Raw genomic sequence first — 26612 nt, 5'->3', positions numbered from 1 at the left:
CAATGTGTTATGGTTTGCAAGTGTCAAGAACATTTAAAGTAGTTTCTGTGAAGCCATTGCAGTCAGCGGCGAAGGCTGATTTCTGTGAAGCCAGCGGCGAAGGCTGCTTCGGAAGGCTACGGGGATCTGTCAATCATTGGATAAATATTAGTATTACACTTATGGCTATTCATTTCTCCACGGGATTCCCGTTGTAACCTTATTTGTTTTGGGTTATTGAAAGGGCTTTATGAACGGTTATATTTTGAGCAATTCCATTAACTTATATTTTGAGCAATTCCATTAACTTATATTTTGAGCAATTCTATTAACTCAAATAAGTTACCTGACGAACAAACCCTTCTACCAGATGCTGATGGCAGTGGAGTACCTCCACAGGAATGGCATCATCCACAGATTTCTGTGAAGCCAGCGGCGAAGGCTGCTGTCAAGAAGCCTGCCGCCACCTGACGGTGGCGGCAGGCTACGGGGATCTGTCAATCATTGGATGAATATTAGTATTACACTTATGGCTATTCATTTCTCCACGGGATTCCCGTTGTAACCTTATTTGTTTTGGGTTATTGAAAGGGCTTTATGAACGGTTATATTTTGAGCAATTAACTTATTTGACCTTTCAGAGGACAGATGACTTCTACCAGACAGATTGTCCTGGAGCTGATGGAGGGGGGAGAGCTGTTTAACAGGGTGAAGGCGGGACAAGGCCTGGATGAGGCTGTGGCTAAACTCTACTTCTACCAGATGCTGATGGCAGTGGAGTACCTCCACAGGAATGGCATCATCCACAGAGATCTGAAACCCGAGAATAATCTATTGGCTTCTCAGGCAAAGACCTGTCTCATTAAGGTCACAGATTTCAACCAGTCCAAGATTCTGGAGGGGGAGAACAGTTCAACGCGACCACGGGGCATGCACAACTGTAAACGACTGACTCCGTATTGTGTTGAGGGGAGAATCGACCAACGTGGATACATCTTTAATCAAAATCTGGATTTAGCAAAACAAAATGAACACTTTGACTGCAGGCAAACACAACGCAGATTCAGCCGGTCACACTTGGATCTATAAATGCCCATAAACAAAGAAAGCCTTGTGTCCGTTGTGGCAACCCGGCCCAGGCCAATTAAGGATATTGAGAGCACCTGAAGAACAATTGGAGAAGCAGGGCTTATCTTCTTATCATCTTCCTCGTCACAGAGCGGAGGAAGATGTACTTTGTTGCTTGCTTCTCTGAGAACATCTTCAATCAGTGTATCTGTGCCACTTTAATTGCCATCTAAGGCTAAATACTGGCACGAGACCGATAGTCGACAAGTACCGTAAGGGAAAGTTGAAAAGAACTTTGAAGAGAGAGTTCAACAGGGCGTGAAACCGTTAAGAGGAAGGGTTTGGGGGTGAAGGTGGCCGGTGGCTTTGGCCTCTGGCTTTACAGCACTCTCTGTAAAGCCAGCGTACACATGCGAGTACACAAGCGTTTCTCTGGCTATGATGTGGAGAGGACCCGCATCAAGGTCGCCATCAGAAGATGCTGGAAAAGGGAACCCTGGTCCACACCAAGGGCATCGGAGCATCTGGGTCTTTCAAGATCGCGATTAGGTCCCACACGATACACCTGAAGCTCATAGAGCAACGAAGCTCACCACCAATAGTGCAAGAATATCATCATATTCTTGCACTGTGTGTGTGTGTGTGTTTTCAGGCCTGTCCTTTGTGGCTCCAGCCTTCATGAGGAGAGAGAAGTCCGGCCAGGTGAGAGTCTGCTCACCTGAAAGGACAGACTCTGAGGAGCTCTGGACCTCTGGATTGACCGGTACAAAGACATTTGTATGTACAAAGACATCTCTGATCGATATCCATGTGATCAATAGCTTTATTCTCATGTTCCATGCTTTGTTAAGGAAGCCTTTTCCTGTTGGATTATGTTTCCCATCTTCTCTCAGAGCTCTGAATATCTATATGACTGCAAAACCTGTTATTACTGATGTACAAGAAGGAAGTGGCCAAGAAGAGCCCCCAAGAAGGCACCCAAGCCCGTGTTGTGTGCCCTATCTTAGCAGCCAATTCCAAAAGATCATGACTGAAAAAAATATCTGGATTTAGCAAAACAAAATGAACACTTTGACTGCAGGCAAACACAACGCAGATTCAGCCGGTCACACTTGGATCTATAAATGCCCGTAAAACAAAGAAAGCCTTGTGTCCGTTGTGGCATCCCGCCACAGAAGCGGGATGCCTCGGCCTGGACAGGCCCGGGGTACCGTAAAGGACTGGGTATACCACCCCCACCCACCAACCGGCGATGGAGAGCAGCCCATTCGGCTCCCCAATCAGGGTGATTCGGGGACACCTGGCCGAAAGCGGAGGAGCCATCTTAAGAGGAGGACCAGCACAGCACGGGTCGGGAGCAGGAAGGAAGGGCTCCTGGCAGCGAGAGAGCCTGGAGGCCCTAGAGACCGCGACTCCTTCATAGTTTGATTGTTTCACGTTGATTGTTAAATAAATGCCTGCCAGGACAGTGCCAGGACGTCGAGATCAAGGCCCTCCAATGCCTGGCTAAAAACCCTACGCCAAGCGAGTTTAACCCAGTAACCCAGAGAACGAAGATCACGGCCGACCATCGAAATATGGACACCAACAAGGGGCCCCCTCGCCCCCGGCGTGACTGTCAACCGGGACGGACTGTCCTCAGTGCGTCTCACCCTGGTCCACACCAAGGGCATCGGAGCATCTGGGTCTTTCAAGATCGCGATTAGGTCCCACACGATACACCTGAAGCTCATAGAGCAACGGAAAGATCCACCAATAGTGCAAGAATATGATGTTCCAGTGTTTTCCAGTGTTTGCTAAAGATAAAAAATACCACTTTATCAAATCCCAATGGGACCTGACCACTCAGCAGATCCTGCCCTATATTGACGGGTTTCGACACATCCAGAAAATCTCAAACCATATAAATCGTTTTGTAGCTAAAGTCCCAGTGCTGCAGAGGATATTACGGGATTGGATTTACGCTTTCTTGGCTGTTTTTTGGCTTTGAGCTAAAAGAATAAATACAATATATGAAGATTGCCTATCCACCTTGGAGCTTTTACATTAACGTGAACTTCTAAAAGGATGCATCACTGCTAATATTTTACAGAAGAATTGGAAAGTTTTCCACTGAAATGGAAGGGACTATTCCATGGATAATCTTCATTTGTGTTGTTAATTTGTCATCAGCTTTTCTTCTAGGGGCGAGGCTTGGGTAGAGGTGTTGCTGCATTGTCTCTACAACAGAGACGATGCAGCGATATCAACATGAATAGTTGTAACTGGAGAGACGGTGAAATCCGCAAGCTGCTGACCATCATGGGAGAGAAGGTGATGCAGTCGCATTTAAAGATGACGAAAGATGGTCGATCCAAGAGAAAGTACCAGCCAAACTTTCCTTACAATGCTTCGTCAGCAAAGTGGTCAGCAAAATAAAGAATATTTCAGTATTTTTGTCGTTTTAGCCTACCCTCGGATTTGAACTCATTCTTGCATGCGAGGGTCTTGAATCAAAAAATATGTAAATATATTTTGCATTCATTGTAAAGAGTCCTACTCTCCGTGTGTAGGCCCGCCTTCTCCGGTGTACCAAGAAAGCCAGCTCCAAGACGAAGGGGGATTTTACCCCTCGGTTTTACATAGGACATTGAAATTGCTGGCCGTTCCAATCCGCGCCCGAATCAGGAAACCTGCCCCTTATGACATCACAGGTCGATGTGTCCTCCTAGATGTGTGCTTGATGGATCAGTCTACCAGCCTTTCCATCGGACGGTAGCAAACGTTGTTCATCTACCAGTCCCACATCTAGGTGGACATGCCCACCTGGGATGTCACCCTCTGCCTCCACACTCTCCCCCTGTTGCCCCTGTAGCTGGGAACGTCTGTGGAAACACGCACGTTCGTGGACGGTGCTCCGCTTCGGCACAAAATGCTCGTTGAACTTGTTAATAACCTCATTGTATTAATCAAGTACAATGAGGCTCTTTGGTCGGCTTCAAGCTGGATTGTCTGGAGACAGTGGCAGAGGAGAGAACCACAAAGAAGCTTCTGGCCATCCTGGATGACATCAGCCACCCTCTGCACACTGCCATCAGCAACCAAAGAAGCTCCTTCAGCGACAGGCTGCTCCTCCCCAGATGCCGCACCAACAGACTAATGAACTCCTTTGTCCATCGTGCCATCACACTCCACAACTCCACACTTGGAGGGAGGAGGGGGGGGGGCAGCAGGAGGAGTACAGTGGATAAAGGGAAATAGAAATAGGATAGACTGATCGAGCTTGCATAATCTTTTTATTGCTTAATAATCTTTTTTTTAATCTTTTTAAAACCATTTAAAAATGTATTTATTTATACAATGTCCTCTCGTGCCCCCGTCTCCGTCCTGGCCTCCACCTGGGCCGAGACAGTAAAGCTAGTGCGTGTGTGTGGCTGCAGTTCTGAAGGTGAACTGCACCCAGGAGCATTGACCGCCCTGTAGTGGTTCCACCTGCATTAACTTTGATATGTCGTTCAACAAATAGGAACATGTATATTCAAATAAACCAGCAATAAGAACCAATGCAAAAGGCTTAAAATGTACCACTATATCAAAATTTAAAAAAATCTTCAGAAAAAAATAATGAATTAATATGAGCTGGAACAGTGAATTTCTTTTTTTCTTTTGTTTGGTTTCGGTTAATCTGTTCACACATTGTGTTATTGTTTGGTCCAAAAGCTTTGTTGCTTGGGATTTTTTTCTTGCATTTTAATCCTCGATATTTTGTTTGAATTATTTTTAACCCTCTTCAATAAAAAAAAAATGGAATTACGGGGAAAGGTTACCTCCCCTTTCTCTTATTTTGCCCGCCCGGATTATTTGTCCCGACCGCCCATGAGAAAATGAGTTAAGAACGTGTACACATAGTTCTTTCCTTGAGAGACACCGTGGCTTGCAAACGAGCGAAGCATCGCAGTTGCTCAGTGTTTGGATGTACAAAACCTCGAAAAAGTAAGTTAACTAACGCCATATCATTGTGTTGCTTTACTGTATATGGTTACCTTGTTAGCATTATAATGTTGCTTTAGCATAAGCGCTACAGCTAACAGCCAAGTTATTGTCGCTAATGTAACGGTAGATGGCATCAGTTATGTGTGTAAATACCATGGACCTATTAAAGAAAGGACAGCGGACTAATACATGGCCACCCAGTCATTCCTATAAATACACGCACTGTAACTCGAGTGTGCACCTCAGCATGCATGGCCCCTTTAGCGCCGACACTGATGGGGCATCACACGAGAATGGGCACAATTTCAACAAAGGGGCTACAGGCACTGATCTGTACTGCTTGGATACCAAGGGAATGCAATGTTTAACTGTCTGCTCACCATACAACAAACGAATACAACTGTATTCTACCGGCCACTGGACCGCAGTAGTTCTAGCGTTTTACTGATGAGGAGATTGACCTGTTAAACTCATCCTAAATACATATGGTGCGTTCCAAGCAACCCGTGTTTTCGCACCCTTCTACCCTCTTGTACTCCCAGTTATAGCTGGTTATTTACGGGCAAAAAAGTGTACCTGGAACGCACCATTATAAGCATGTTTTCCCCTTCCCACCTGATTCAAATCAAAGGGTTATTAGCCGATTTCGGCAGAGCTCGATGTCATGGTATTGGGTTGTTGAGATGAACTATAAAATATGTAAACAAATCAAGGATGTAATATCATTTCATAGAACTAATTTTAAGCATTAGGCTAATGTAATTCACTAAACATGCTTCTCTTATATCTTCTTACAACTTGCACCTGGAATACATACAAGGTAAAAAATGTAGTACTGATTTTTCTTTGTTGTCTCTACGCAGGCCAGCTCATCAAGTGCTTACATTCAGCAGCTTCTCTCAAGGGATGTTGCCTGCCAGACAGAAAACCTGGAAACGCATATTTGTAGGCAGAAAAACTATCCTTAAAGTCTATGCAGCCCCATTTTAAAAGTGAAGGTGTGTACATTACTCATTGAGTATTTTTTTTCTTTGATTTGGTAGATTCTAGGCAGCATAGATTCTAGGCTGATGCTAGATTCTATCTGCGCTAAAAAGCCTGGTCCTCATTTGTACAGAGACTATCAACATCAAGAATACCACGAAGACAAAGTTCACCCAAAGGTACTTGCAATTTCAAAAGCAACACGGCCGAGTCGGCGTCTGATTTGCAGTCTTCTTTTTCTTTCAGTTCACGCTATTCCTGAAAATCTTGCTCAACGTTTACTCGTGTCTGGCCTCTCTGTCGGTCAGTCTCCCTTTTCTCTTCTTCTGTTCCTCCGACATTGGGTTTCTCTGTCTCTTTTTAGTCGGCTGATCTATGATGAATATAACAATCCCTTAGTTACTTGTGTTTATATCGAGCCGGTTCCGCGTTTGGGGGTCTGTGCCGTAAAGCACCAACGCCCGGAGTTCAGAACTTTCAACGCTCCAACGCGTGACGCTTAGCCACGATAGCCAATCAGCGTGGAGCTTGACCCGACATCACCGACAGAGTAGTGACCCTTGCACAGAAGCATACGGCCGACATCTTTCTTTATTCTGGGGGTGGAAATAGTAACATAGTTACGCCATTAAATGCGTTTATGGAAACATTTTTAGCGAGAAATGTGCATTTTACTTTCATAATGTTCGCTCGGTGAATGTGAAGGATGTTTGGTTTGATAGTTATGACGAAGAGTGAACGCTCCGTTCACTTGCACGGACAGAGTCTCTGGTTGCTAAGCAACCTCAACGTCTTGGCGGACTATTTCTCTGCTGATCAACACTACGAATGCTGGAAACACACCACACACCATGTGAAGTTATTTAACCCGATTATCGTTATTTATGAGTCCTTAGCCCAAGTGAAGGAGTTCAAGTACCTCGGGGTCTTGTTCTCGAGTGAGGGTACTATGGAGCGTGAGATTGGCCGGAGAATCGGAGCAGCGGGGGCGGTATTGCGTTCGCTTTACCGCACCGTTGTTACGAAAAGAGAGCTGAGCCGCAAGGCAAAGCTCTCGATCTACCGGTGATGGCCGAAAGGACGAGATCGCGGGTACAAGCGGCCGAGATGAGTTTTCTCAGAAGGGTGGCTGGCGTCTCGGGATAGGGTGAGAAGCTCAGTCATCCGTGAGGAACTCGGATTAGAGCCGCTGCTCCTTTAGTTAGAAAGGAGTCAGCTGAGGTGGTTCGGGCATCTGGCCAGGATGCCCACTGGGCGCCTCCATTGGGAGGTGTTTCAGGCACGTCCAGTGGGGAAGAGACCTAGGTGGAGACCTCGGGGAAGACCCTGGACTAGGTGGATAGATTATATCTCAACACTGGCCTGGGAATGCCTCGGGATCCCCCCGTCAGAACTGGTCAATGTGGCCCGGGAAAGGGAAGTCTGGAGCCCCCTGCTTGAGCTGCTCCCCCCGCGACCCGACCCCGGGTAAACGGATGACGATGAGATGAGATCGTTATTTATATCCGAGATTATTTAATCTAACCCGATCTAAACTCTATCATGCACCCAAACACGGCGGCGTTTGGGTTTCCTACCTCGGACTCTAGCGCAGCCACAGGCGCGTTGAACCATTTTTGTGACACACAATGATCAAGCGTCAGGTTAGGCGCGGTTGGTGTGGCCGTGCCATTAGTCGATTGATCCATGATGAATGCAACAATTGCCTCGCAACTGGCTGTTTATATCTAGCCGGTGCCATGTTTGGGTGTGTGTCTGTGCCGTAAAGCATTTTCGAAACTACAATCTGACTACATTTTCGAGGATACTTCCGTTGCGTCACATCCGGATTGTGTCGGTCCGAACAGAGCAAGTTGCATATGCGCTTTTTCACTGGAGAGGCGACATGGGTAAATGACACACCCACCAATCGACCCAGAAATGGATGCAGAACCATCAGCATAACTCTCAACCTGCATACTTAATGTAATTTTGGCTAAAAAAGTTGCATAGTGGGCCTTTAATTGTGTTGCGAGTTACGAAGATGCAAAGGGAAAATGTATGGAAGTAAAAGTATACATTTTATTAAGGAAAAGCGGCGGAGGAAAAGTTAAAGTTGCTAGAAATGTAAATACTACGAAAAAACGACGTTCAGTAACTGAGTATTTCTACTTCGTAACTATACACCACTGGCTCTAATTCTGTGAATAGGCCTACATTTAAATGACAAAAACATTAGCAGAGCTTATGGGGTTCATTTTAATTTGCCTGAAGCTCAACTCACCTTGTCGAAGAGGGTAGCAATGGTAATACCATTGTTGACATGAGTAACCACCACTCCAAGTATCTCCTCCTCCGCCATGGCCTCCTCGAATCCTGCTTCCTCTCTCTCTTTCAGAAGCCTTGCCGCATAGCGCACCCTGCCTGCTTTTGAGGCCTTAGATGGCCGCGGCATCTACAACAAAACACATTAGTCATATTTTAGCATAACATAGTTTTAGAGAGCAACCATTCATTTGCCCCCCCAGAGATGCCACGAGTGTGTGTGTATCACACACACACACACACACACACACACACACACACACACACACACACACACACACACACACACAGTAGTTTTACAATAACAGCTCTAAACATGTGAAATGCCTAATTGTTTTGGCCCTATTCGTTTCAATGGGCCTGCATCCATGTCACCTGACTGACATGGTTGTTATCATTTACATGTTAAAGAGCAGACGCAGCTTTGGCTGCTGGGCACAAGAAATGCGGCCGCCATCTTGGACCGCTCATACTTTGCATACCATTGCAAACAAGGCTGGGGCAGAGGAATTATTTTCAGGAAGAGACACACTTTAGCATTGATAACTATCACTCTGACTTGTCATCATTGGTTGTGTCTGTGTTCCACAACATAAGGCTGCACCACATTGCCAAACAGTCCTCTTTCAGGTGTTTTAGCTCATCATACTAAAACTTCCATCTGTTTATATCTATCTAATGTATTCATATATTGAATTTGTATATAATTAAACATAGCCTAATCATACATTGTTTCTTTAATTTATTAAAATAGCTGACCTTGCCTCCCCTGTTTCTGCTTCTCTATTAAATATGTAGTGTGTGATTTGAAAAATACTCATCAGTCTACATTTATTTATCCTTTATTTTACCAGGGTAGTCACATTGAGGCACTGTTTTACAAATAGGCCCTGGTCGAGAAAGTCAGCACCTACCTAAAAGACACATAAAAACAGAAAAAACGCAATGTATGAATATAAACATAATAAACAAAACAGGAAACACATCCAGGCTACAAAAAACAACCTAGACACAATTTCACATTTGTAATGTAAAGTGTATACGACACATCATTTTAAATCAGAAAGGGGGATGAACATATCAAGTGTTAGTTTTTTCTGCGTTTCAAGTTGAAAGGGCATTATAACATAAGCCATCTTACCCAGTTCAGAGCAAGCAGTAGGCATATTAAAAAAGTATGCTATTGTTAGGCCTGAGGTTACAGCTATTGTTTGTTACAAATGACAACACTGACAAATATGATGGTCATAATCCATCAGCTGCTTTATCAATTAAATTTAACCAATTATCTTGTCTGCGTATTGATAGAGGCATCCAACCAAATACACTCTACAAGTTGCAGTCGTGTGCATCATAACCAGCTTTTGTTAGGAATGGTAATGCTGAATGATAAACAAGAGTTCACAAACACAATACAGACGTTGATGCATGCATATAAAGAGTGTCACCATAATCTACAACAGTCAAAAAGGTGGATGCAACAAGTTATTTTATAGTTTTTAAATAAAAACAAGCCTTATTTCTGAAATGGAAACCTCACTTGATTCTAAATAAAAAACGATGTGTAGCATGACAACTTCTCCATTTCTTGTCCCTGTGATATCATTTTATGTTAAAGGTTGGGTAGGTGATTTGCGAAACGCCAGCAGATTTTGAAAATACACAACTCAAATGGTCCTACCCCCTCTCCTTCAACGCTGACTCTGACTCCACCCATTCCAAGTACCTGGACGCGCAATCATGCACGAGCGCGAACAGAGATGCGCGAGAGCGAGCCAGGCTAGCGTAGGTTTTCGTTTAACAACATGGCACTACATTCAGCTGTAAGTTGCACCCAGTACCGCGGGAAGTAGGAGTGCTGGGGGTGCTGCAACACCCCCTGTCCGAGGCCCTGTCTTATCACAGAAAACGATCATTTCTAAAAACTCCGGCCAAAGTGGAGATTTCTGAAAACGCCGGTTATGTGTTGTCGTGTCAACGGGGAGAAACGGGATTTTAGGTTCTGAAGCGTCACATTATGCACCAGGAAATGCTTAACGTCATGTGAGCGCCCGCTGTACCGTATTGGTCCGAATATAAACACAAACCCCATTGTAAGACGACCTATATTTGGAAAAAAGATTTGAAGACCAGATCCGTTTTTTATGAATAAATAAATTGTATTCATTGAAATAATATACGAAAATAAAAAGGCATCGAATAAAACACTGCATTGCCACTAAACAGTAGTGCAAATAGGCCGTACTGATGTGTACACCAAAGACTATTCCTGACACTCCTCTGCCCCGCTGTGTTCGCTCTGGCTGTGGTCGCTCCGAACTGTTTCGGCCCGTGGCAAAGCGAGTCATCCTCGCTGCTGTCCAAGGCATTTTGAGACGCAGCATTTATTTAATGCTCATATGACCTAGTGCTGAAAAAAGGTTAGATGAAAAAGTGTGAGGGTAGCGGTGGTGCGCTAAACTTGTTCTGTGAGCAGCTGGATGTGAACGATCGATTTTCAACTGTCCGCGCATGCACTGGTGTAATTGAGCTGCGCTGCCATACATCTTTTTTTATCAATGTAACGAGTTGCGAGTCTAGTGCAGGCTGAGTTTTTTTTTTTTTTTTTCCCAGCACCCCCTGCTGAGAATACGTTCTCGCTGCAATGGTTGGACCAGATGTTATAAACATTAAACGGTCACATAAATCATTACTATTTTTAGAAAATGTATGTTTGTTTCATATAATTGTATTGGAAGTCCTGGTTTTCACTAGGGTTGCCGCGGTGTGGACATTTTCACACCGAATAATACACTCGTCTCCACACCGGTATTACCGAGTATAAACGGTATAAACTTTGAAACTAGGTCAACCGCCACACAAGCATCGGTTTTTAGACCCTTCTCGTCCTTCAGTTGCCGCCAACGTTCGAAAGCAGCGCCTAGGATTATTCTTGATTTCAGTTTTTCTCTTTCAGCGTTTTTATCTCTGAAAAAGAGTTTTCCTTCTCTTTGCTGGTGGTGGTGGGGATGGTGGCGTCTTGTCTGCCATGGAAATTGTCTTCTACTGCTAGGTCCAAATGTGGATTAACTAGTTCCAGTAGCTACCGCAGGATAACAACAAACAGGAGCTTGCTCTGGGTCACGAGTACTGCACGAAGGGGTCGCGCGCGGGGGAGGGGGAGTGCAGTACGACCGTTTGATTGACGTACTTACTGTCCAATGCAACTCGGTGGCAATGGAAATGATTGGCTGGAGTTTTTCGAGCCCTGCCCGTTCCACAGATGATTGACTTGTTTAATTTTCATGTCAGTACTTCTAACTCAGTGGCTGTAAGCGGGTTATGATAAGGATTTCAAGTAATTTTGCAAAAATGGCCAAAAAAGCAAATCACCTATACAACCTTTAACTTGTTTTATAAACACTTTAACCTCCGTTTCTTCCCTTACATTTATACTTTTACAACTTTATACCGTATGGACGCAATATAACACCGGAGTAGATTCGATAAGGTAAGGTAGGCCGACAGTTTACTAGCGTTTATATTGTCTTTAGGTTAGTGGTATATAATAATGAGGTTACTTTCGAGAATTCAACGTTAGTTCATGTTTCACTGCTTTTCTGACCCGTGTGGTACATTGAACACTGCGTTCAATATTCAAGTGATTCATTTGTCTTGATGCTACTCCGAATTAAAAGAAGGACGTGAGAGAAGTCCTTTGAATGTGCTGATATTCAATCACAAATTAAATATGTGTGCTTTGCGACTGAGATTAAGAGTTTTATAGATCCTCCTAGTAGCCTGTTGCTGGACTGTACCACTTTCACAGGGGGTTTGCTGTGGGTCTAGACTAAGTTAAGTTAAGTCTGTAGAATGTTGGTGTATTTTAGTGTCTCTCTGTTGTTCACATTTCTAGTCTAGGAACAGGCCAGGGCCTCTCATACTGATACAAGGTGTTATCCTTAACATTCTGCCATTGTTATGTCTCAACAAGGTTGAACCGACCTGGTCCTCCGGGACATAGCCAGGGCCAAATACCTTATCAAGGCTGAGAGTGCGTCTGTTCACGTGTTATTCATGTTTCCCCTTTTTGTATAATACTCGCCCCAACCCTTTGGTTTGAGGAGTAGAGGGTTTCGACAGCCGAGGAACAAGTCATCGACCACCGGGTCCACTATAGATTATTCAACCTAAGTCTGTATCTCGCTGTACATCCTGGAATAAACCATCTATTCAACCCTCTAATCCAACCTGTCAAGCTGCTTTGTTTTCGACTTCAAGAATTACTACTACGACTGAAAATACACAACGCAGAGTCTGTCCGAACAGTTTAGAAATAAGCTGAAATCTAACAGTCCTTTATTCACCCCTTTTTAGGGGGAAATTCTTTCTCTGCTTTTGACCCATCCGGGTAGCCGGTGAACACATGCACACACAGAGGTCTACACACAGAGGTCCACACACAGAGGTCCACACACATGGGGGCACACACATGGGGGCACACCGGAGCAGTGGGCTGCCGCAGTACAGCGCCCCTCCAGTTACCAGTCCAACTCCTTCACCAGTATGCCACGGATGCCCCATAACTAGATTCCTATGGTTTAAACCACAGCTTAAACACACATTATTGAAGGGACATTTTAATATCTATCTGCGATGCGCTACGATATGAAGTTATTGTTAGTGTGATGGTTTAGAGCAGGATAACGGCTGACTGATACAAAGTTATAACAGCTTATTGTTGGTTTGATGGTTTAGAGCAGGATAACAGCTGACTGATATAAAGTTAGAACAGCTTATTGTTAATGTGATGGTTTAGAGCAGGATAACAGCTGACTGACATAAAGTTAGAGGGTTTAGAGCAGGATAACAGCTGACTGATATAAAGTTATAACAGCTTATTGTTAGTGTGATGGTTTAGAGCAGGATAACAGCTGACTGACATAAAGTTAGAGGGTTTAGAGCAGGATAACAGCTGACTGATATAAAGTTATAACAGCTTATTGTTAGTGTGGTGGTTTAGAGCAGGATAACAGCTGACTAATATAAAGTTAGGACAGCTTATTGTTAGTGTGATGGTTTAGAGCAGGATAACAGCTGACTGATATGAAGTTACAACAACTTATTGTTGGTTTAATGGTTTAGAGCAGGATAACAGCTGACTGATTTAAAGTTATAACAGCTCATTGTTAGTGTGGTGGTTTAGAGCAGGATAACAGCTGACTGATATAAAGTTAGAGGGTTTAGAGCAGGATAACAGCTGACTGATGTAAAGTTATAACAGCTTATTGTTAGTGTGATGCTTTAGAGCAGGATAACAGCTGACTGATATAAAGTTATAACAGCTTATTGTCAGTGTGATGCTTTAGAGCAGGATAACAGCTGACTGATATAAAGTTAGAACAGCTTATTGTTAGTGTGGTGGTTTAGAGCAGGATAACAGCTGACTGATATAAAGTTATAACAGCTTATTGTAGTGTGATGGTTTAGAGCAGGATAACAGCTTACTGATATAAAGTTATAACAGCTTATTGTTAGTGTGATGGTTTAGAGCAGGATAAGAGCTGACTGATATAAAGTTAGAACAGCTTATTGTTAGTGTGGTGGTTTAGAGCAGGATAACAGCTGACTGATATAAAGTTATAACAGCTTATTGTTAATGTGATGGTTTAGAGCAGGATAACAGCTGACTGATATAAAGTTAGAACAGCTTATTGTTAGTGTGATGGTTTAGAGCAGGAAAACAGGTGACTGATACAAAGTTATAACAGCTTATTGTTAGTGTGGTGGTTTAGAGCAGGATAACAGCTGACTGATATAAAGTTATAACAGCTTATTGTAGTGTGATGGTTTAGAGCAGGATAACAGCTTACTGATATAAAGTTATAACAGCTTATTGTTAATGTGATGGTTTAGAGCAGGATAACAGCTGACTGATATAAAGTTATAACAGCTTATTGTCAGTGTGATGGTTTAGAGCAGGATAACAGCTGACTGATATAAAGTTATAACAGGTTATTATTAGTGTGGTGGTTTAGAGCAGGATAACAGCTGACTGATATAAAGTTATAACAGCTTATTGTTAGTGTGGTGGTTTAGAGCAGGATAACAGCTGACTGATATAAAGTTATAACAGTTTATTGTTAGTATGATGGTTTAGAGCAGGATAACAGCTGACTGATATAAAGTTAGGACAGCTTATTGTTAGTGTGGTGGTTTAGAGCAGGATAACAGCTGACTGATATAAAGTTATAACAGCTTATTGTTAATGTGATGGTTTAGAGCAGGATAACAGCTGACTGATATAAAGTTAGAACAGCTTATTGTTAGTGTGATGGTTTAGAGCAGGATAACAGCTGACTGATATAAAGTTAGGACAGCTTATTGTTAGTGTGATGGTTTGGAGCAGGATAACAGCTGACTAATATAAAGTTATAACAGCTTATTGTTAGTGTGGTGGTTTAGAGCAGGATAACAGCTGACTGATATAAAGTTATAACAGCTTATTGTTAATGTGATGGTTTAGAGCAGGATAACAGCTGACTGATATAAAGTTAGAACAGCTTATTGTTAGTGTGATGGTTTAGAGCAGGAAAACAGGTGACAAAGTTATAACAGCTTATTGTTAGTGTGGTGGTTTAGAGCAGGATAACAGCTGACTGATATAAAGTTATAACAGCTTATTGTAGTGTGATGGTTTAGAGCAGGATAACAGCTTACTGATATAAAGTTATAACAGCTTATTGTTAATGTGATGGTTTAGAGCAGGATAACAGCTGACTGATATAAAGTTATAACAGATTATTCTTAGTGTGATTGTAGCTGTAGCTGTTTATTTTTCTTTGCCATTGCTCAGGTGTGAGATAAGAAAACAAACTGGGCACATTGTCTGGGTTTAAAGGAATCTCACTCTTCTGACCAACAGTGGTAGCATGAGATAATGACACACTAGTGTTTGACACACAGACATTACCTCTACCAGAAATAAGTAAGTCAATATGCTACTGGTAGTGATGGGCAAATGAAGCTTTGGTGAAGCACTGAACCACTTAGTAACAGTGACAGTGACCTCTCCTGGTGAAGTGCCAAGGCTGCAACTAAATTAGCCTGGCTAGATAGTGGCCAGGAGGCTTTAAGACAGAGACATAAATCTAGTGCACGCACCAAATCTCACACACACACACGCACACTTAAACAAAGATTGTGATATCATTATTTTTTACAATTAAGATTAATGAATTTATGTATTGTGCTATTAGGGAGAGTGCTTGGGGGAAATAAGAATGTGCTGGGAAAATATGGCAGAAGTTGGGTGTGCTTGTGTAACCAGGGGGTATGTGGGACAGGGAATACTCAAAGATTTTGATTATGGACCATTATTTTTTCAACACTTTTTGGACTGAGCATGTTTCTTTTTTTGCTTGCAACTTCTCCACAACATCCACGAGAACACTTGTTCAGAAGGAACAGATGAGGCCGTTGTACGTAAACATTGTTGTGCCAGTATGAAGAGATGAGGGTACACATTTTGTGATTGATCTAGTACACCAGTGGCTCCTCGGATATTTCCAGCGGTGGATCGGTCATGTACCGCTGAACAGAAAAAAGTGTTTCCACATGTCAGAACGACCTCACTTCCTAGATGCTTCCATAATGATGATAAATCAATACGTAATGGCTGTCACAGTATGAGATAGGCTACTAGTGTAGTGCCGCGAACCACTCAGGCGATTCATTCAGAGAAAGAAGCAGTTGATTTGGGCTTTTTAAGTCGTAAAAATAGCTACCAAAGCGATTTAAAAAAATAAATAAAAAAATAATAATTATTAAAATATAATTATCGCCTTTTTATCGGCAACTTGAGACGATCGACGATGGAATCCATCTATCGTCGATAGTCGATAGAATCGACTATCGGCCCATCCCTAAGCAATAGCGATCTTTTTCACGAAATTGTACCCTCACAAACTATGTATTACATGAAAGCTGAGCCTCCACTTATTCCAACAGTCCAAACCATATCATTCTGTGACTAAAACTCGCAAATAACAACTTAAGAAGAAACGTCCCCTTTTCTTCAACCAAAAATGAAGTATTACCTTTGTGGTTTTTGTCCACAAAGTTGATTCTGGTCGAATAAAACCACCATAAACAGATAACCCAGTGTCTGGGCCAAATTTTGCAACTAAACATGGTATTTTCAATCAATGAATAAGAGAAGGTTTCTTAGGAAATAGGTAAATTGCCTTCAATCAGAAAACATATTCTTCAGCGCAATCTAGTGGCCATATGTTTATTTGCGAGTGTTTGGCTTGGTGCATTCGAATATAGTTGCCCTGAAATTTAAATAGGTGTCAAAATTGTAAGATATCTACTAGGGATGGGCCGACTATCGACGATCATCGATCGTCTCAAGTAGCCGATAAAAAGGCGATAATTATATTTTAATAATTAATTAAATTAATTATTAAAACCTATTTTTTCAACCTAAATACCCCCGCAAATTGTAATTGAAATTAACTGGCACCGGTGGATAACATACTATGTAGCGCTGACCTGCCGTATTCACTCACTGCTGCGAGAGGGGAGGGGTTCGAAACCTACCGGTCTGCTAGCACGGCGAAATTACATCACACCCCGCTGCACCATTTCCGGGTCACAGCTGTGGTACATGAGCTGTTTTCGAAATCGTTCCCTATTCACTCACTCACTATTCCCTATAGTGTTCATGATATAGGGCACTACATAGGGAACGAACAAACGAGAATTCGGACACTAAACTGAACATTTCTAAACGTCATTTGTGTCAGTTAATGTGCCGTGTATTTGTGTGACGCAGACAGATGCGCCCAGATTGTGTAAACAAACCGGGCACTCTAGAGGAAAGCTGGAGGTTGTATTGATGTTGAATGTTACATTTCCTTGAACAAGGTTTTTCTTATTAATTTTGAATGTTTCATTTTCTTGTTAAATCCCAAATAAATTGTTGATATTTCTAAACGAAAGCCGGAGACTCCATCATTAAATGTAATCATTTTCGCCGCTTGCGGTTATTGAGCTTCTTCTCCTCCGGAAAAACACGACTGCATTGCATTGTGGTATATGGGAGTAACACGTAGGGAACATCATATGTACACTCACATTTTGGGTATTTTAAGTGCACTATATAGGGCATGAAATTAACCAGTGAGAATTCGAACAACACTACAAAATAGCGAGCACCCTATATAGTGCACTATATCCGTGATAGGGAACGATTTCGAACACAGCTACGAGCTGTGTGTCATCAGCGTGTGTCATCATGACAGCGCCGCCGGCGCCGACGCATCGAAACTTAAATCAGCGGAGGCTCACGGCTCATGCTGGTCCAAGGGGAAGACCATCGTATTTGTTTTTAAGAAAAAAATAAAAACGCGATATATCTAATATCTACCTTTATTTGTGTCTCAGAGTAAGACATCGCTCCCAAATGATAACGACCAACTGATAATTATTTCAGGTGGAAATGTTATCTTCCACTTATGCTGTGTTCCATGGCTTTATTCACTTTAACCAAGTATCATCCCCATTGAATATTTCACTTGCACAACAATCTTTCTTTTGGCACAAAGATGACATTATCGCCCTTGCAGTTGTGGAGGTATACTCTATTTACTTTGGGTATGTTCTTTCCTGAAAAAAAATTAAAAAATACATATCTTTGCTACTACCTCTGACATTTAGTTAAGTACATTTGCATGAAATCATGCAGGTCTACATATAACTTGGCGATAGCTTTAATAGGTTGCAACGGTGGACTGAAATCACTTCATGGCACGACGTGAACGCTCGATAAATAAGTAAACAAAGGGAAGTTTTATTTTTTTTAAACACAACATGTGTGGAAGCTAACATTCAGCTTCAGTCTGAGCTAGGATGATTTTTCTGAGCCCCCCCAAAACCAGGCCGCGTGCCTGGCAAAAAGAGGCCTGTTCAAGATTATGATTATAATTTGGGCAAGTGAACATCACATTCGGGCAAGTTGAACCTGACCTGTACTTGCCCGATGGGCAAGTGCTTTTGAAACCTTAATGTCAACCCCCGTCTAATATCACGGCCAAAAGCTATGCGCGCCTCGGATGATATGAATCATAGAGATGTCGCTGGTACTTCCACAACAAGTAAAGACTGTTAGGGGAGTAGCACTGGTGCTAGCAAGCAAAAAAATTCAGTAGCGCAAAAATAATTTTGGTAGCCCACATGCTATAGTCAAAATATATATTTTATTCAGATATAACTATATGAACAGAATATGACGTATATACAAAAGTAACACAATATGAACAAATTTAACAACAGTAAAGTGACAATGAACATATTAAATAGTAAAGTGACTATGAGAGCCTTTTTTTTTTTTCAACATCAGCAGCCAGAAGTGATGAACACATTCAACAAAATTAAGTAATAATTGCAAATTTAACCAACACTTATTTATTAATCTCTGATGTCCTTTCCCCTGCCTCGAGGCAATATTTACAAAACATAGACTTCTTGGATTAGTCGTAGACCAGCCAATTGAACGTTTTTAACCACTGGGGGTTAAACCTGTACGTTTTCCCGTTGGCCGAGACGGAGTCATGGGTGGAGTCGGCTTCGTCCGAAGGTGCCGGTTCCGTGCTTGTGGTCGCCGAGTCATTCTCTTCCATACGTGGATTTTTTTCCAAGTTTCCATCTTTATTTGATGTAGGAGAACTTCAAAATACTGAGAAATACCTTTTCATTTTTCTGTTTTGCTTAAAAAGTGAATTTCCCGCGACCGTTACAAAGCCTCTTCCTCATAGGGCTGGTAACATTCCCCAGAAATTAAATTCGAATATTGGTCTTAAAAAATGGTCCGAATATCGAATATATTCGAATATTAATATTACTTTTTTTTATTTTTTTTCCCCGCGGAGAATAGGACTTGTTATTGTAACAGTACCCCATTATATCCAACAGAGGGCGTACACACTGCTAAATGTCAAGAAAAACGACCAGTGGTAGTCAAACGCTGATTTATTTTCTGTCTTCAGACAAAATCCAAGCGTCACGTTCAACATGTTACATTTAGTGCCACTTCAGTGCAATTAGTGCAAAACTGTACACTCTTACTTAGCCAGCTTTTAGAGTTGACTATGACTATGCCGACATAGTTGCCTACTAAATGAAATAATATTTTAGCCAATGTCATTTTTCACAAGTTAAATAAAATCAACCACAACTGAAAGAAACAAGCAGGAAACAAATTAACTCAAAACACGACTGGTGGACTAGGCCTACAGATTGTTCGCCAAAAATACCAGACGGTCTACTTGTTCAGCGGCGAGTGCTGAGCGTTTTTTATTGACAATGTTGCCGGCTGAGGAAAAGACACGCTCTGATCGTACAGATGTGCCGGGTACCGTGAGGTATTTTTTCGCCACCTGTGCGATGTGCGGGTACCTCGCACTGCCTGTAGTTTTCCACCACAGGAGAGGGTCTGCGTCGGGAGGCAGCTGTGGCTCTCTTTCGTAGATGACTAGCTCCCCATGCAGATCGTATTCAGCAGCTCTTGTCTGCTGCGGGTAGACTTGGGAAAATAGATCACCCATTGCAGAAAGGGAACTTTTTCGTCTTCACCAACTTTGTTCCATTCGGTCGGGTGAACAACTATCAAATGCATCCTCAAATTTGTGGTATTCGAGTGATATGCCAGTTCTGCATCGCATAACTTGCAAACAGCCTTGGATTTGTCGACAACTTTACCTCCAACTGACCAGAATCCAAAAAAGCGCCAAACAGTACTTCTTAAATTATCTGGCTTAACAATCACTTTGTCCGTGGTGGTGTTCTTGACTTCACCGGATTCCATTTCCCCGGTTTGTTTTTCGGGCTCGCTGGTTTGTGTTTCATACATTTTCATACATTTATCGGTGTCTACAGTGAGGTGGGGAGGTGGAGGTGGTGGAGCGCAGTCCATGCTACCTTGTTGTGACACGTGACTGCAGCTACACGCAGGCCAGTAAGCGACGCACCATGGGACACAACGGAGGAGAATTAATGCGCGCGCTGCCCTGAGCAATAATATATATTTTGTAAATTATTCGAATGTTCATTTTCACGTTCGAATATACATATTTTTCCCATATTCGAGGAATATCCGAAATTCGAATATTAATTTACCAGCCCTACTTCCTCAACGTGTGAATGTTCGGGAAATGTTGTTTTTTAGTAGTTGAGCGGAACTGGCGAGCCAATAATTCGAAATACATTTCCCTACATGCATCGCTCCAATCATGCTCCCACACACTCGCGCTTAGCAGTGCCATTGAAAGACGTACAGAAAGACGTATATTTTTTCGGCACGGGTCCTTCTCACCCTTTCGCACCGGTGCGAGCGGACTTGTATTTATCTTCGCACGTTATATATTTTTACAGGAAATGCGATCAAAACTGTTGCACTGTACAGCCCTGCAAACACGCGTATTTTACGCGTGGTTTGATGTTCAAAACTGTGTTTTTTACGTGCGCTCTTGAAAGGCTTAATTGCGGCGTAAAAAGCAGCGCTTTTTTGAGCATGACGGCGTAAAATACAGCGTTTTTCTACATTTAACCGCGTTTTTTACGGTGTAATGAAGTAGGTACGTGACTAAATCATGGCGTTTTCTGTCGGGGATGTCTTGCCATACCCCCACGCCGTATGTGCGTGTCTGTGATCACGTGTGTGCGCGCGCATGCGTGCGAGTGTGTGTGTGTGTTCGCCCCGTCCTGGGGTGTGCGTCACGCTTGGCTTGAAAACACCCAATTTACCGCAGCTCCTATCTTTCTATCAGGGACAGGGGCGGTTCCTGTGAGGTCTCGGAGGCTGTGATAGGCTATCACAAAGAGGGGCGTTACCTGTGAGGTCTTGAAGGCCTTGATTGGCTATCACAGAGAGGGGCGGTTCCTGTGAGGTCTTGTGGGCTGTGATTGGCTATCAGAGATAGGGGCTGTCCCTGTGAGGTCTTGGAGGCCTTGATTGGCTATCACAGAGAGGGGCGGTTCCTGTGAGGTCTCGTGGGCTGTGATTGGCTATCAAAGAGAGGGGCGCAACCAGTGAGGTCTCAGAGGTTGTGATTGGCTATCACAGAGAGGGGCGGCCCCTGTGAGGTCTCCTTGGCTGTGATTGGCTATCACAGAGAGCGGCGTCTCCTGTGAGGTCTCCTTGGCTGTGATTGGCTATCACAGCGAGGGGCGGTTCCTGTGAGGTCTCAGAGGTTGTAATTGGCTATCCGAGCGAGGGGTGGTTCCTGTGAGCCTGGGGCCGTTAGAGTTAGAATGATCGACATTCTAAAATAGATTTCAGTGTTGTCTCAACTAGGCTGGGCAATAATTCGATTATGATTATTAATCGCGATAAAACTCACGTCGATTACGACGATAAGCATTAGACATAAATGATCGATATTAAAAAAAAATAATAATCTAACAGCAGAAATAGACCTCTACAAACAAAGATTGTTGCCTCCCTGCCTAAGGAGTTTGATGTGATAGTCACTCACAGATCTTTTAGTTTTAAACACATTATTTTATGTAGCATAATATCTGGTTTTTCAATGTTTTCATTTTTCACTTACGTAAGCAATACGTAGTTACTATTTTATAGATTAAAGTTCAGTTCATGTGCCAGGGCCTTTGTTCATCCACTTTTTTACTTTTTATGTATTGGTTGCGCCTCTACAAGATTTAAGATGTTTTCTGAATTCCTGCCAAAGGAGTTTAATGTGGAAGAAGTCAGAGCTTTTATTTTTATTTACATTATTTCCAATAGGTTACAAGGCAAGCTACCTTATATTGTTCTGTTGGAAGCAGATGAAACACGTTTGTGAAGTTAAATGTTGATATTTAAATGTGATTAAATGTTCCCTTATCACAAATATGGTAATAAACCAAAAAGTATGGTTTAACTAATGAACACTCTAGTTTCTTCAGGCTTCAGCATTATCAAATCATATATCGTGATTAATATCGATAACGATCAATATCGAAAGAATAATCGTGATAATAATTTTTGGAATATCGCCCAGCCCTTAGTTCAAAAGGCCGATAAAGTGATGTGTATTCTTAATCTCTCTTTTGCTCTACTTTTTGACTCTTGAGCTGCTGGAGTGTGTGTGTGTGTGTGTGTGTGTGTGTGTGTGTGTGTGTGTGTGTGTGTGTGTGTGTGTGTGTGTGTGTGTGTGTGTGTGTGTGTGTGTGTGTGTGTGTGTGTGTGTGTTGCGAACGAATGTAATTTCAAAGTTACAAACAAACAAACTCAAAGCCGATGCATGCATCCAAAACTTTCTGTTCAAAACCAAATAAACAAATCGGTAGAAAACAATGTTGGCGTCTCCTGTGGCTGCCTTGCGCACCTGCATTATATTACTTAATATGACTTTGGCAGTAATGTTGCGCCATGATGCCTGCCTGCTTTAATTAATCTTATTTGAAATTATTTTTATTTTTTAAAAAGATATTTATCAATCACAGAACTCACAGCAGCCTCTTCGTGTAAGTCGAGTAATTTAATGCAAACCGTAAATCTTGCATATCAAGTAGGCTACCAAACACCGTTGCCATTCAACTCAGTGTCCGCTGACTTTCTGCTTAATGTGAAACTCATAACACGTCGTGCATGTATGCAAGCGCGTGCTGTTTCGTTTTTTTAAGTACCGGTTCGAGAACCGTTTAGGAGCAGAACCGTTTGAAAAGTACAGAGTAGGCACCAGTATCGGATAGAACCCAAACGATACCCAACCCTAGTTGTGACACTCATCTGTTTCAGCTGGGCAGGAGTCAGAGACCACTCACCCCATGCTAAACTGGTTTAGACACATGCACGCCTTATTTTATATAAATTAATAGAGGTTTACTTTGAGAGTGAATTATTACTTGAATTGAAATGCAAAGTGTCCAAAGTAACACGACGTGGAGGCACGTCTCCCTGTACGGAAACAAAGAACAACACTTTCTGATTTAATAGTCAGATTCAGAAAATGATGAGGTGAGTCCACCAGGTTTACTGTAGTCCTCATTATAAGGTGAGTCCACCACCAGGTTTACTGTAGTCCTCATTATAAGGTGAGTCCACCAGGTTTACTGTAGTCCTCATTATAAGGTGAGTCCACCAGGTTTACTGTAGTCCTCATTATAAGGTGAGTCCACCACCAGGTTTAGTGTAGTCCTCATTATAAGGTGAGCCCCCCCCGCGCAACCATTTTACTCACTTATTGTATCTTGTACGTACTGACACTTAATGTGCACACTATTTGTGTGTTGTGCTTCCTGGCAATTTAAAATAATACCAAGCATTGTGAAGCATCTTATCCTAGCTATCTCTGGTTGTATACGGGGATCGGGTTAACCTAGTGATGGTTAGTGCTAGGCACTTGGTTCTATGAACATCCTTAGTGTTCCCACAGAAATGTATCGTTGTTTCACTTTCTTCTTAAAATGCCCACAATGTTAATGTTATAATAATGTAATGTTTTTTAAACTTGATAAAACATGTTTTCTAGGAATGGCCTCTGCTCCTTTCTGGTCTGAGGAGGACTTCTCCTGTTCCATCTGTCTGGATGTGTTCAAGCGCCCAGTCTCCACACCATGTGGACACAACTTCTGCAGAGCCTGTATTACAACATTCTGGGATGAGCAAGTCCAGTCCAACTGTCCTTTTTGCAACGAGCTGTTCGACGCAAGACCTGTTTTACGGGTTAATACCTTCATATCAGGGATGGTTGATCAGTTTAGAAGTTCTGTACGCGTCAAAGAGCAGCCTTGCGTTGAACCCGGAGAAGTTCCTTGTGACGTCTGCACTGGGACCCAGCTGAAGGCAGTGAAGTCCTGCCTGGTGTGTTATACCTCTTATTGCCAGACCCACCTGGAGCCACATCAGAGAGTCTCCCGTCTGAAGACACATCAGCTGGTCGACCCTTTGGACAGTCTGGAAGACAGGATGTGTAAGAAACACCACCGACTCCTGGAGCTCTTCTGTCGGACTGACCAGGTGTGTGTGTGTGTGTTGTGCACAATGACAGACCACAAGTCACATCCTGTTGTACCTCTGAAGGAGGAATATGAAGTGAAGACGGCCCAGCTGGGGAAGATAGAGGCTGAAGTTCAGCAGATGATCAAGGAGAGACAACGAAAGATTAAAGACATCATAGACAGGGTGGACCACAGCAAAGCAGACGCAGACAGAGAGATAGCCGATGGTGTGCAGGTCCTCACTGCTCTGAGGCCTTCTGTTGAAAGGTTCAAGAGAAACTGAAATCCACAGAGAAAGAAGCTGAAGGCCTCATCAAAGAGCTGGAGCAGGAAATAAAAGATCTGACCAATAGAAGCTCAGAGGTGAAGCAGTTCACCCAAACTGAAGACCACCTCCACCTCCTCCAGACCTTCAGATCCCTGAAGGATCCTCCACCCACCAGGGACTGGACCACAGTGGAGGTCCGTCCTCCATCATATGTTGGGACCTTGAGGAGAGCCCTGGATCAGCTGGAGGAGACACTGAACATGGAGATGAAGAAGGTGCCTGACCTGAGATCAGCTCTACACAAGTGTAAGTGTCTGTTTGGTTTGATTTATGGCTGTCAAATGTACATTCAATATTAAAATATTCTTCAAATATAAAGAAATATTTTACATTCAAACTAAATTCAACATGTCAGATGTTTTCCCCTTAAGATATGAGTGCCACCGTGTAAAATAAGGTTGAGAAGATAACCTTACATTAAAAAATGTAATGCAAAGAAACCCATAGCATGCTTACACACTGACATCCATGTGGCCCGTCGGCCTCCTCGGGAACGGGACTCGGCTGCAGCGGTCCGTCCTGGGAGCGTATCCCGGTCCGGTCCTCGGTCCTACACTGGACCCACTGGTCCCCGGCGCCCTCTGGGGGAGAAGGGTGGTAGATCCCCTCACCACCGGTCCCCTGCGCATCAGGGCCGCTGTGTCGGGCCGGGTTACCACAATGTGTTCAAAACGTTGTTGTTGATACATTCATAGCATTGTTGTTAATACATTTATTAGGGGGAGGACTAGGGGAGAGGGGGAGGGGGAGGGAGGTGACCGGGCTGAGGGGGGAGGGGGGGGGCTGAGGGGGAGGACTAGGGGTGAGGGGGAGGGGGAGGGAGGTGACCGGGCTGAGGGGGGAGGAGTGTGGGGGTGGGGGGATGAAGGGGCTGAGGGGGAGGACTAGGTGTGAGGGGGGGTGAAGGGGCTGAGGGGGGGTGACCAGGTAGGGGCCGGTGAGGGGGAGGTGAAGGGGTGAGAGAGAGGGGGCTGAGGGGGAGGGGGCTGCGGGGGAGGACTAGGGGGGAGGGGGGGTGACGGGGCTGAGGGGGAGGGGGGGTGACGGGGCTGAGGGTGAGGACTAGGGGGGGGGGGGGGGACCGGGCTGAGGGGGGAGGAGTGGGGAGGGGAAGGGGGGGTGACGGGGGTGAGGGGGAGGGGCTGATGGGGAGGGGGGGGGGGGGATGAGAGGGGGGTTGGTGAGGGGGGGGGGGGCTGAAGAAGAAGAGAGAGCAATCACAAAAAGAAAGAGAATAAAAAGAAGAAGAGCAGCCTGGATCCAAGGAGAGATGTTTGTTGTTGATGTATTCATAATATTGTTGTTGATGTATTCATAACGTTATTGTTGAGGTGTGTGTATCTATGTATGTATATGTACACAGAGCGCAGGAGAACAGTACTAGTGATGATGAGGATGAGGATGAAGAGCGGTTCAGCAGCTCATCATGTCTGGTTCTCCCTCAGATGCCTGTGACCTCACACTGGACCCCAACACGGCCCACAGACACCTCTCTCTGTCTGAGGACAACAGGAAGGTGACGCGGGTTGGAGAGGACCAGTCGTATCCGGATCACCCAGACAGATTTGACTCCCAGTACCAGGTGTTGGGTAGAGAGGCTCTGACTGGCCGCTGTTACTGGGAGGTAGAGTGGGAAGGAGGGGTTCTTATAGGAGTGACATACAAAGGAATCACAAGGAGAGGACTGGGTGGTGACAGCAGGCTTGGAGGGAACAACAAGTCCTGGAGTCTTGATTGTGAGGATGGTGGTTACTCTGCCTGGGACAACGGTATAAAGACAGCCCTCCCTCTCCGCCCCGCTGGCTCCACCAGAGTAGGAGTGTATCTGGACCGGCCTGCTGGCTCTCTGTCCTTCTACAGAGTGTCCCCAGGTGGAGGAGGGTCCTCAGACACACTGACACACCTCCACACCTTCTGCTCCTCCTTCACCCAGGAGGACCTCCTCCCGGGGGTGTTGGTAGGGTGGGGGGGGTCCTCAGCCTCTCTGTGTCGG

The 26612-nt window shown here is 43.8% G+C and overlaps 1 protein-coding gene across 1 annotated transcript in view; it reads left to right on the top strand.

Annotated features, from left to right (window-relative positions):
• The first annotated feature begins 11686 nt into the window (after positions 1 to 11686).
• The window catches only part of LOC115539112 (tripartite motif-containing protein 16-like), a 15150-nt gene continuing 224 nt past the window's right edge, over positions 11687 to 26612 (top strand). Inside the window, exons 1-4 of the mRNA XM_030350298.1 lie at positions 11687 to 11797; positions 23823 to 24558; positions 24600 to 24865; positions 26065 to 26612. The exon at positions 26065 to 26612 is cut by the window's right edge and continues 224 nt beyond it. Of these exons, the coding sequence (XP_030206158.1) occupies positions 23825 to 24558; positions 24600 to 24865; positions 26065 to 26612 (1548 nt within the window). The 5' untranslated portion in view covers positions 11687 to 11797; positions 23823 to 23824. The remainder of the gene's footprint in view (positions 11798 to 23822; positions 24559 to 24599; positions 24866 to 26064) is intronic.

The sequence above is a fragment of the Gadus morhua genome, unplaced genomic scaffold (genome assembly GCF_902167405.1).
Source record: "Gadus morhua unplaced genomic scaffold, gadMor3.0, whole genome shotgun sequence".
NCBI classification, from domain to species: domain Eukaryota; kingdom Metazoa; phylum Chordata; class Actinopteri; order Gadiformes; family Gadidae; genus Gadus; species Gadus morhua.
This window is presented reverse-complemented; position numbering and strand designations above follow the sequence as displayed.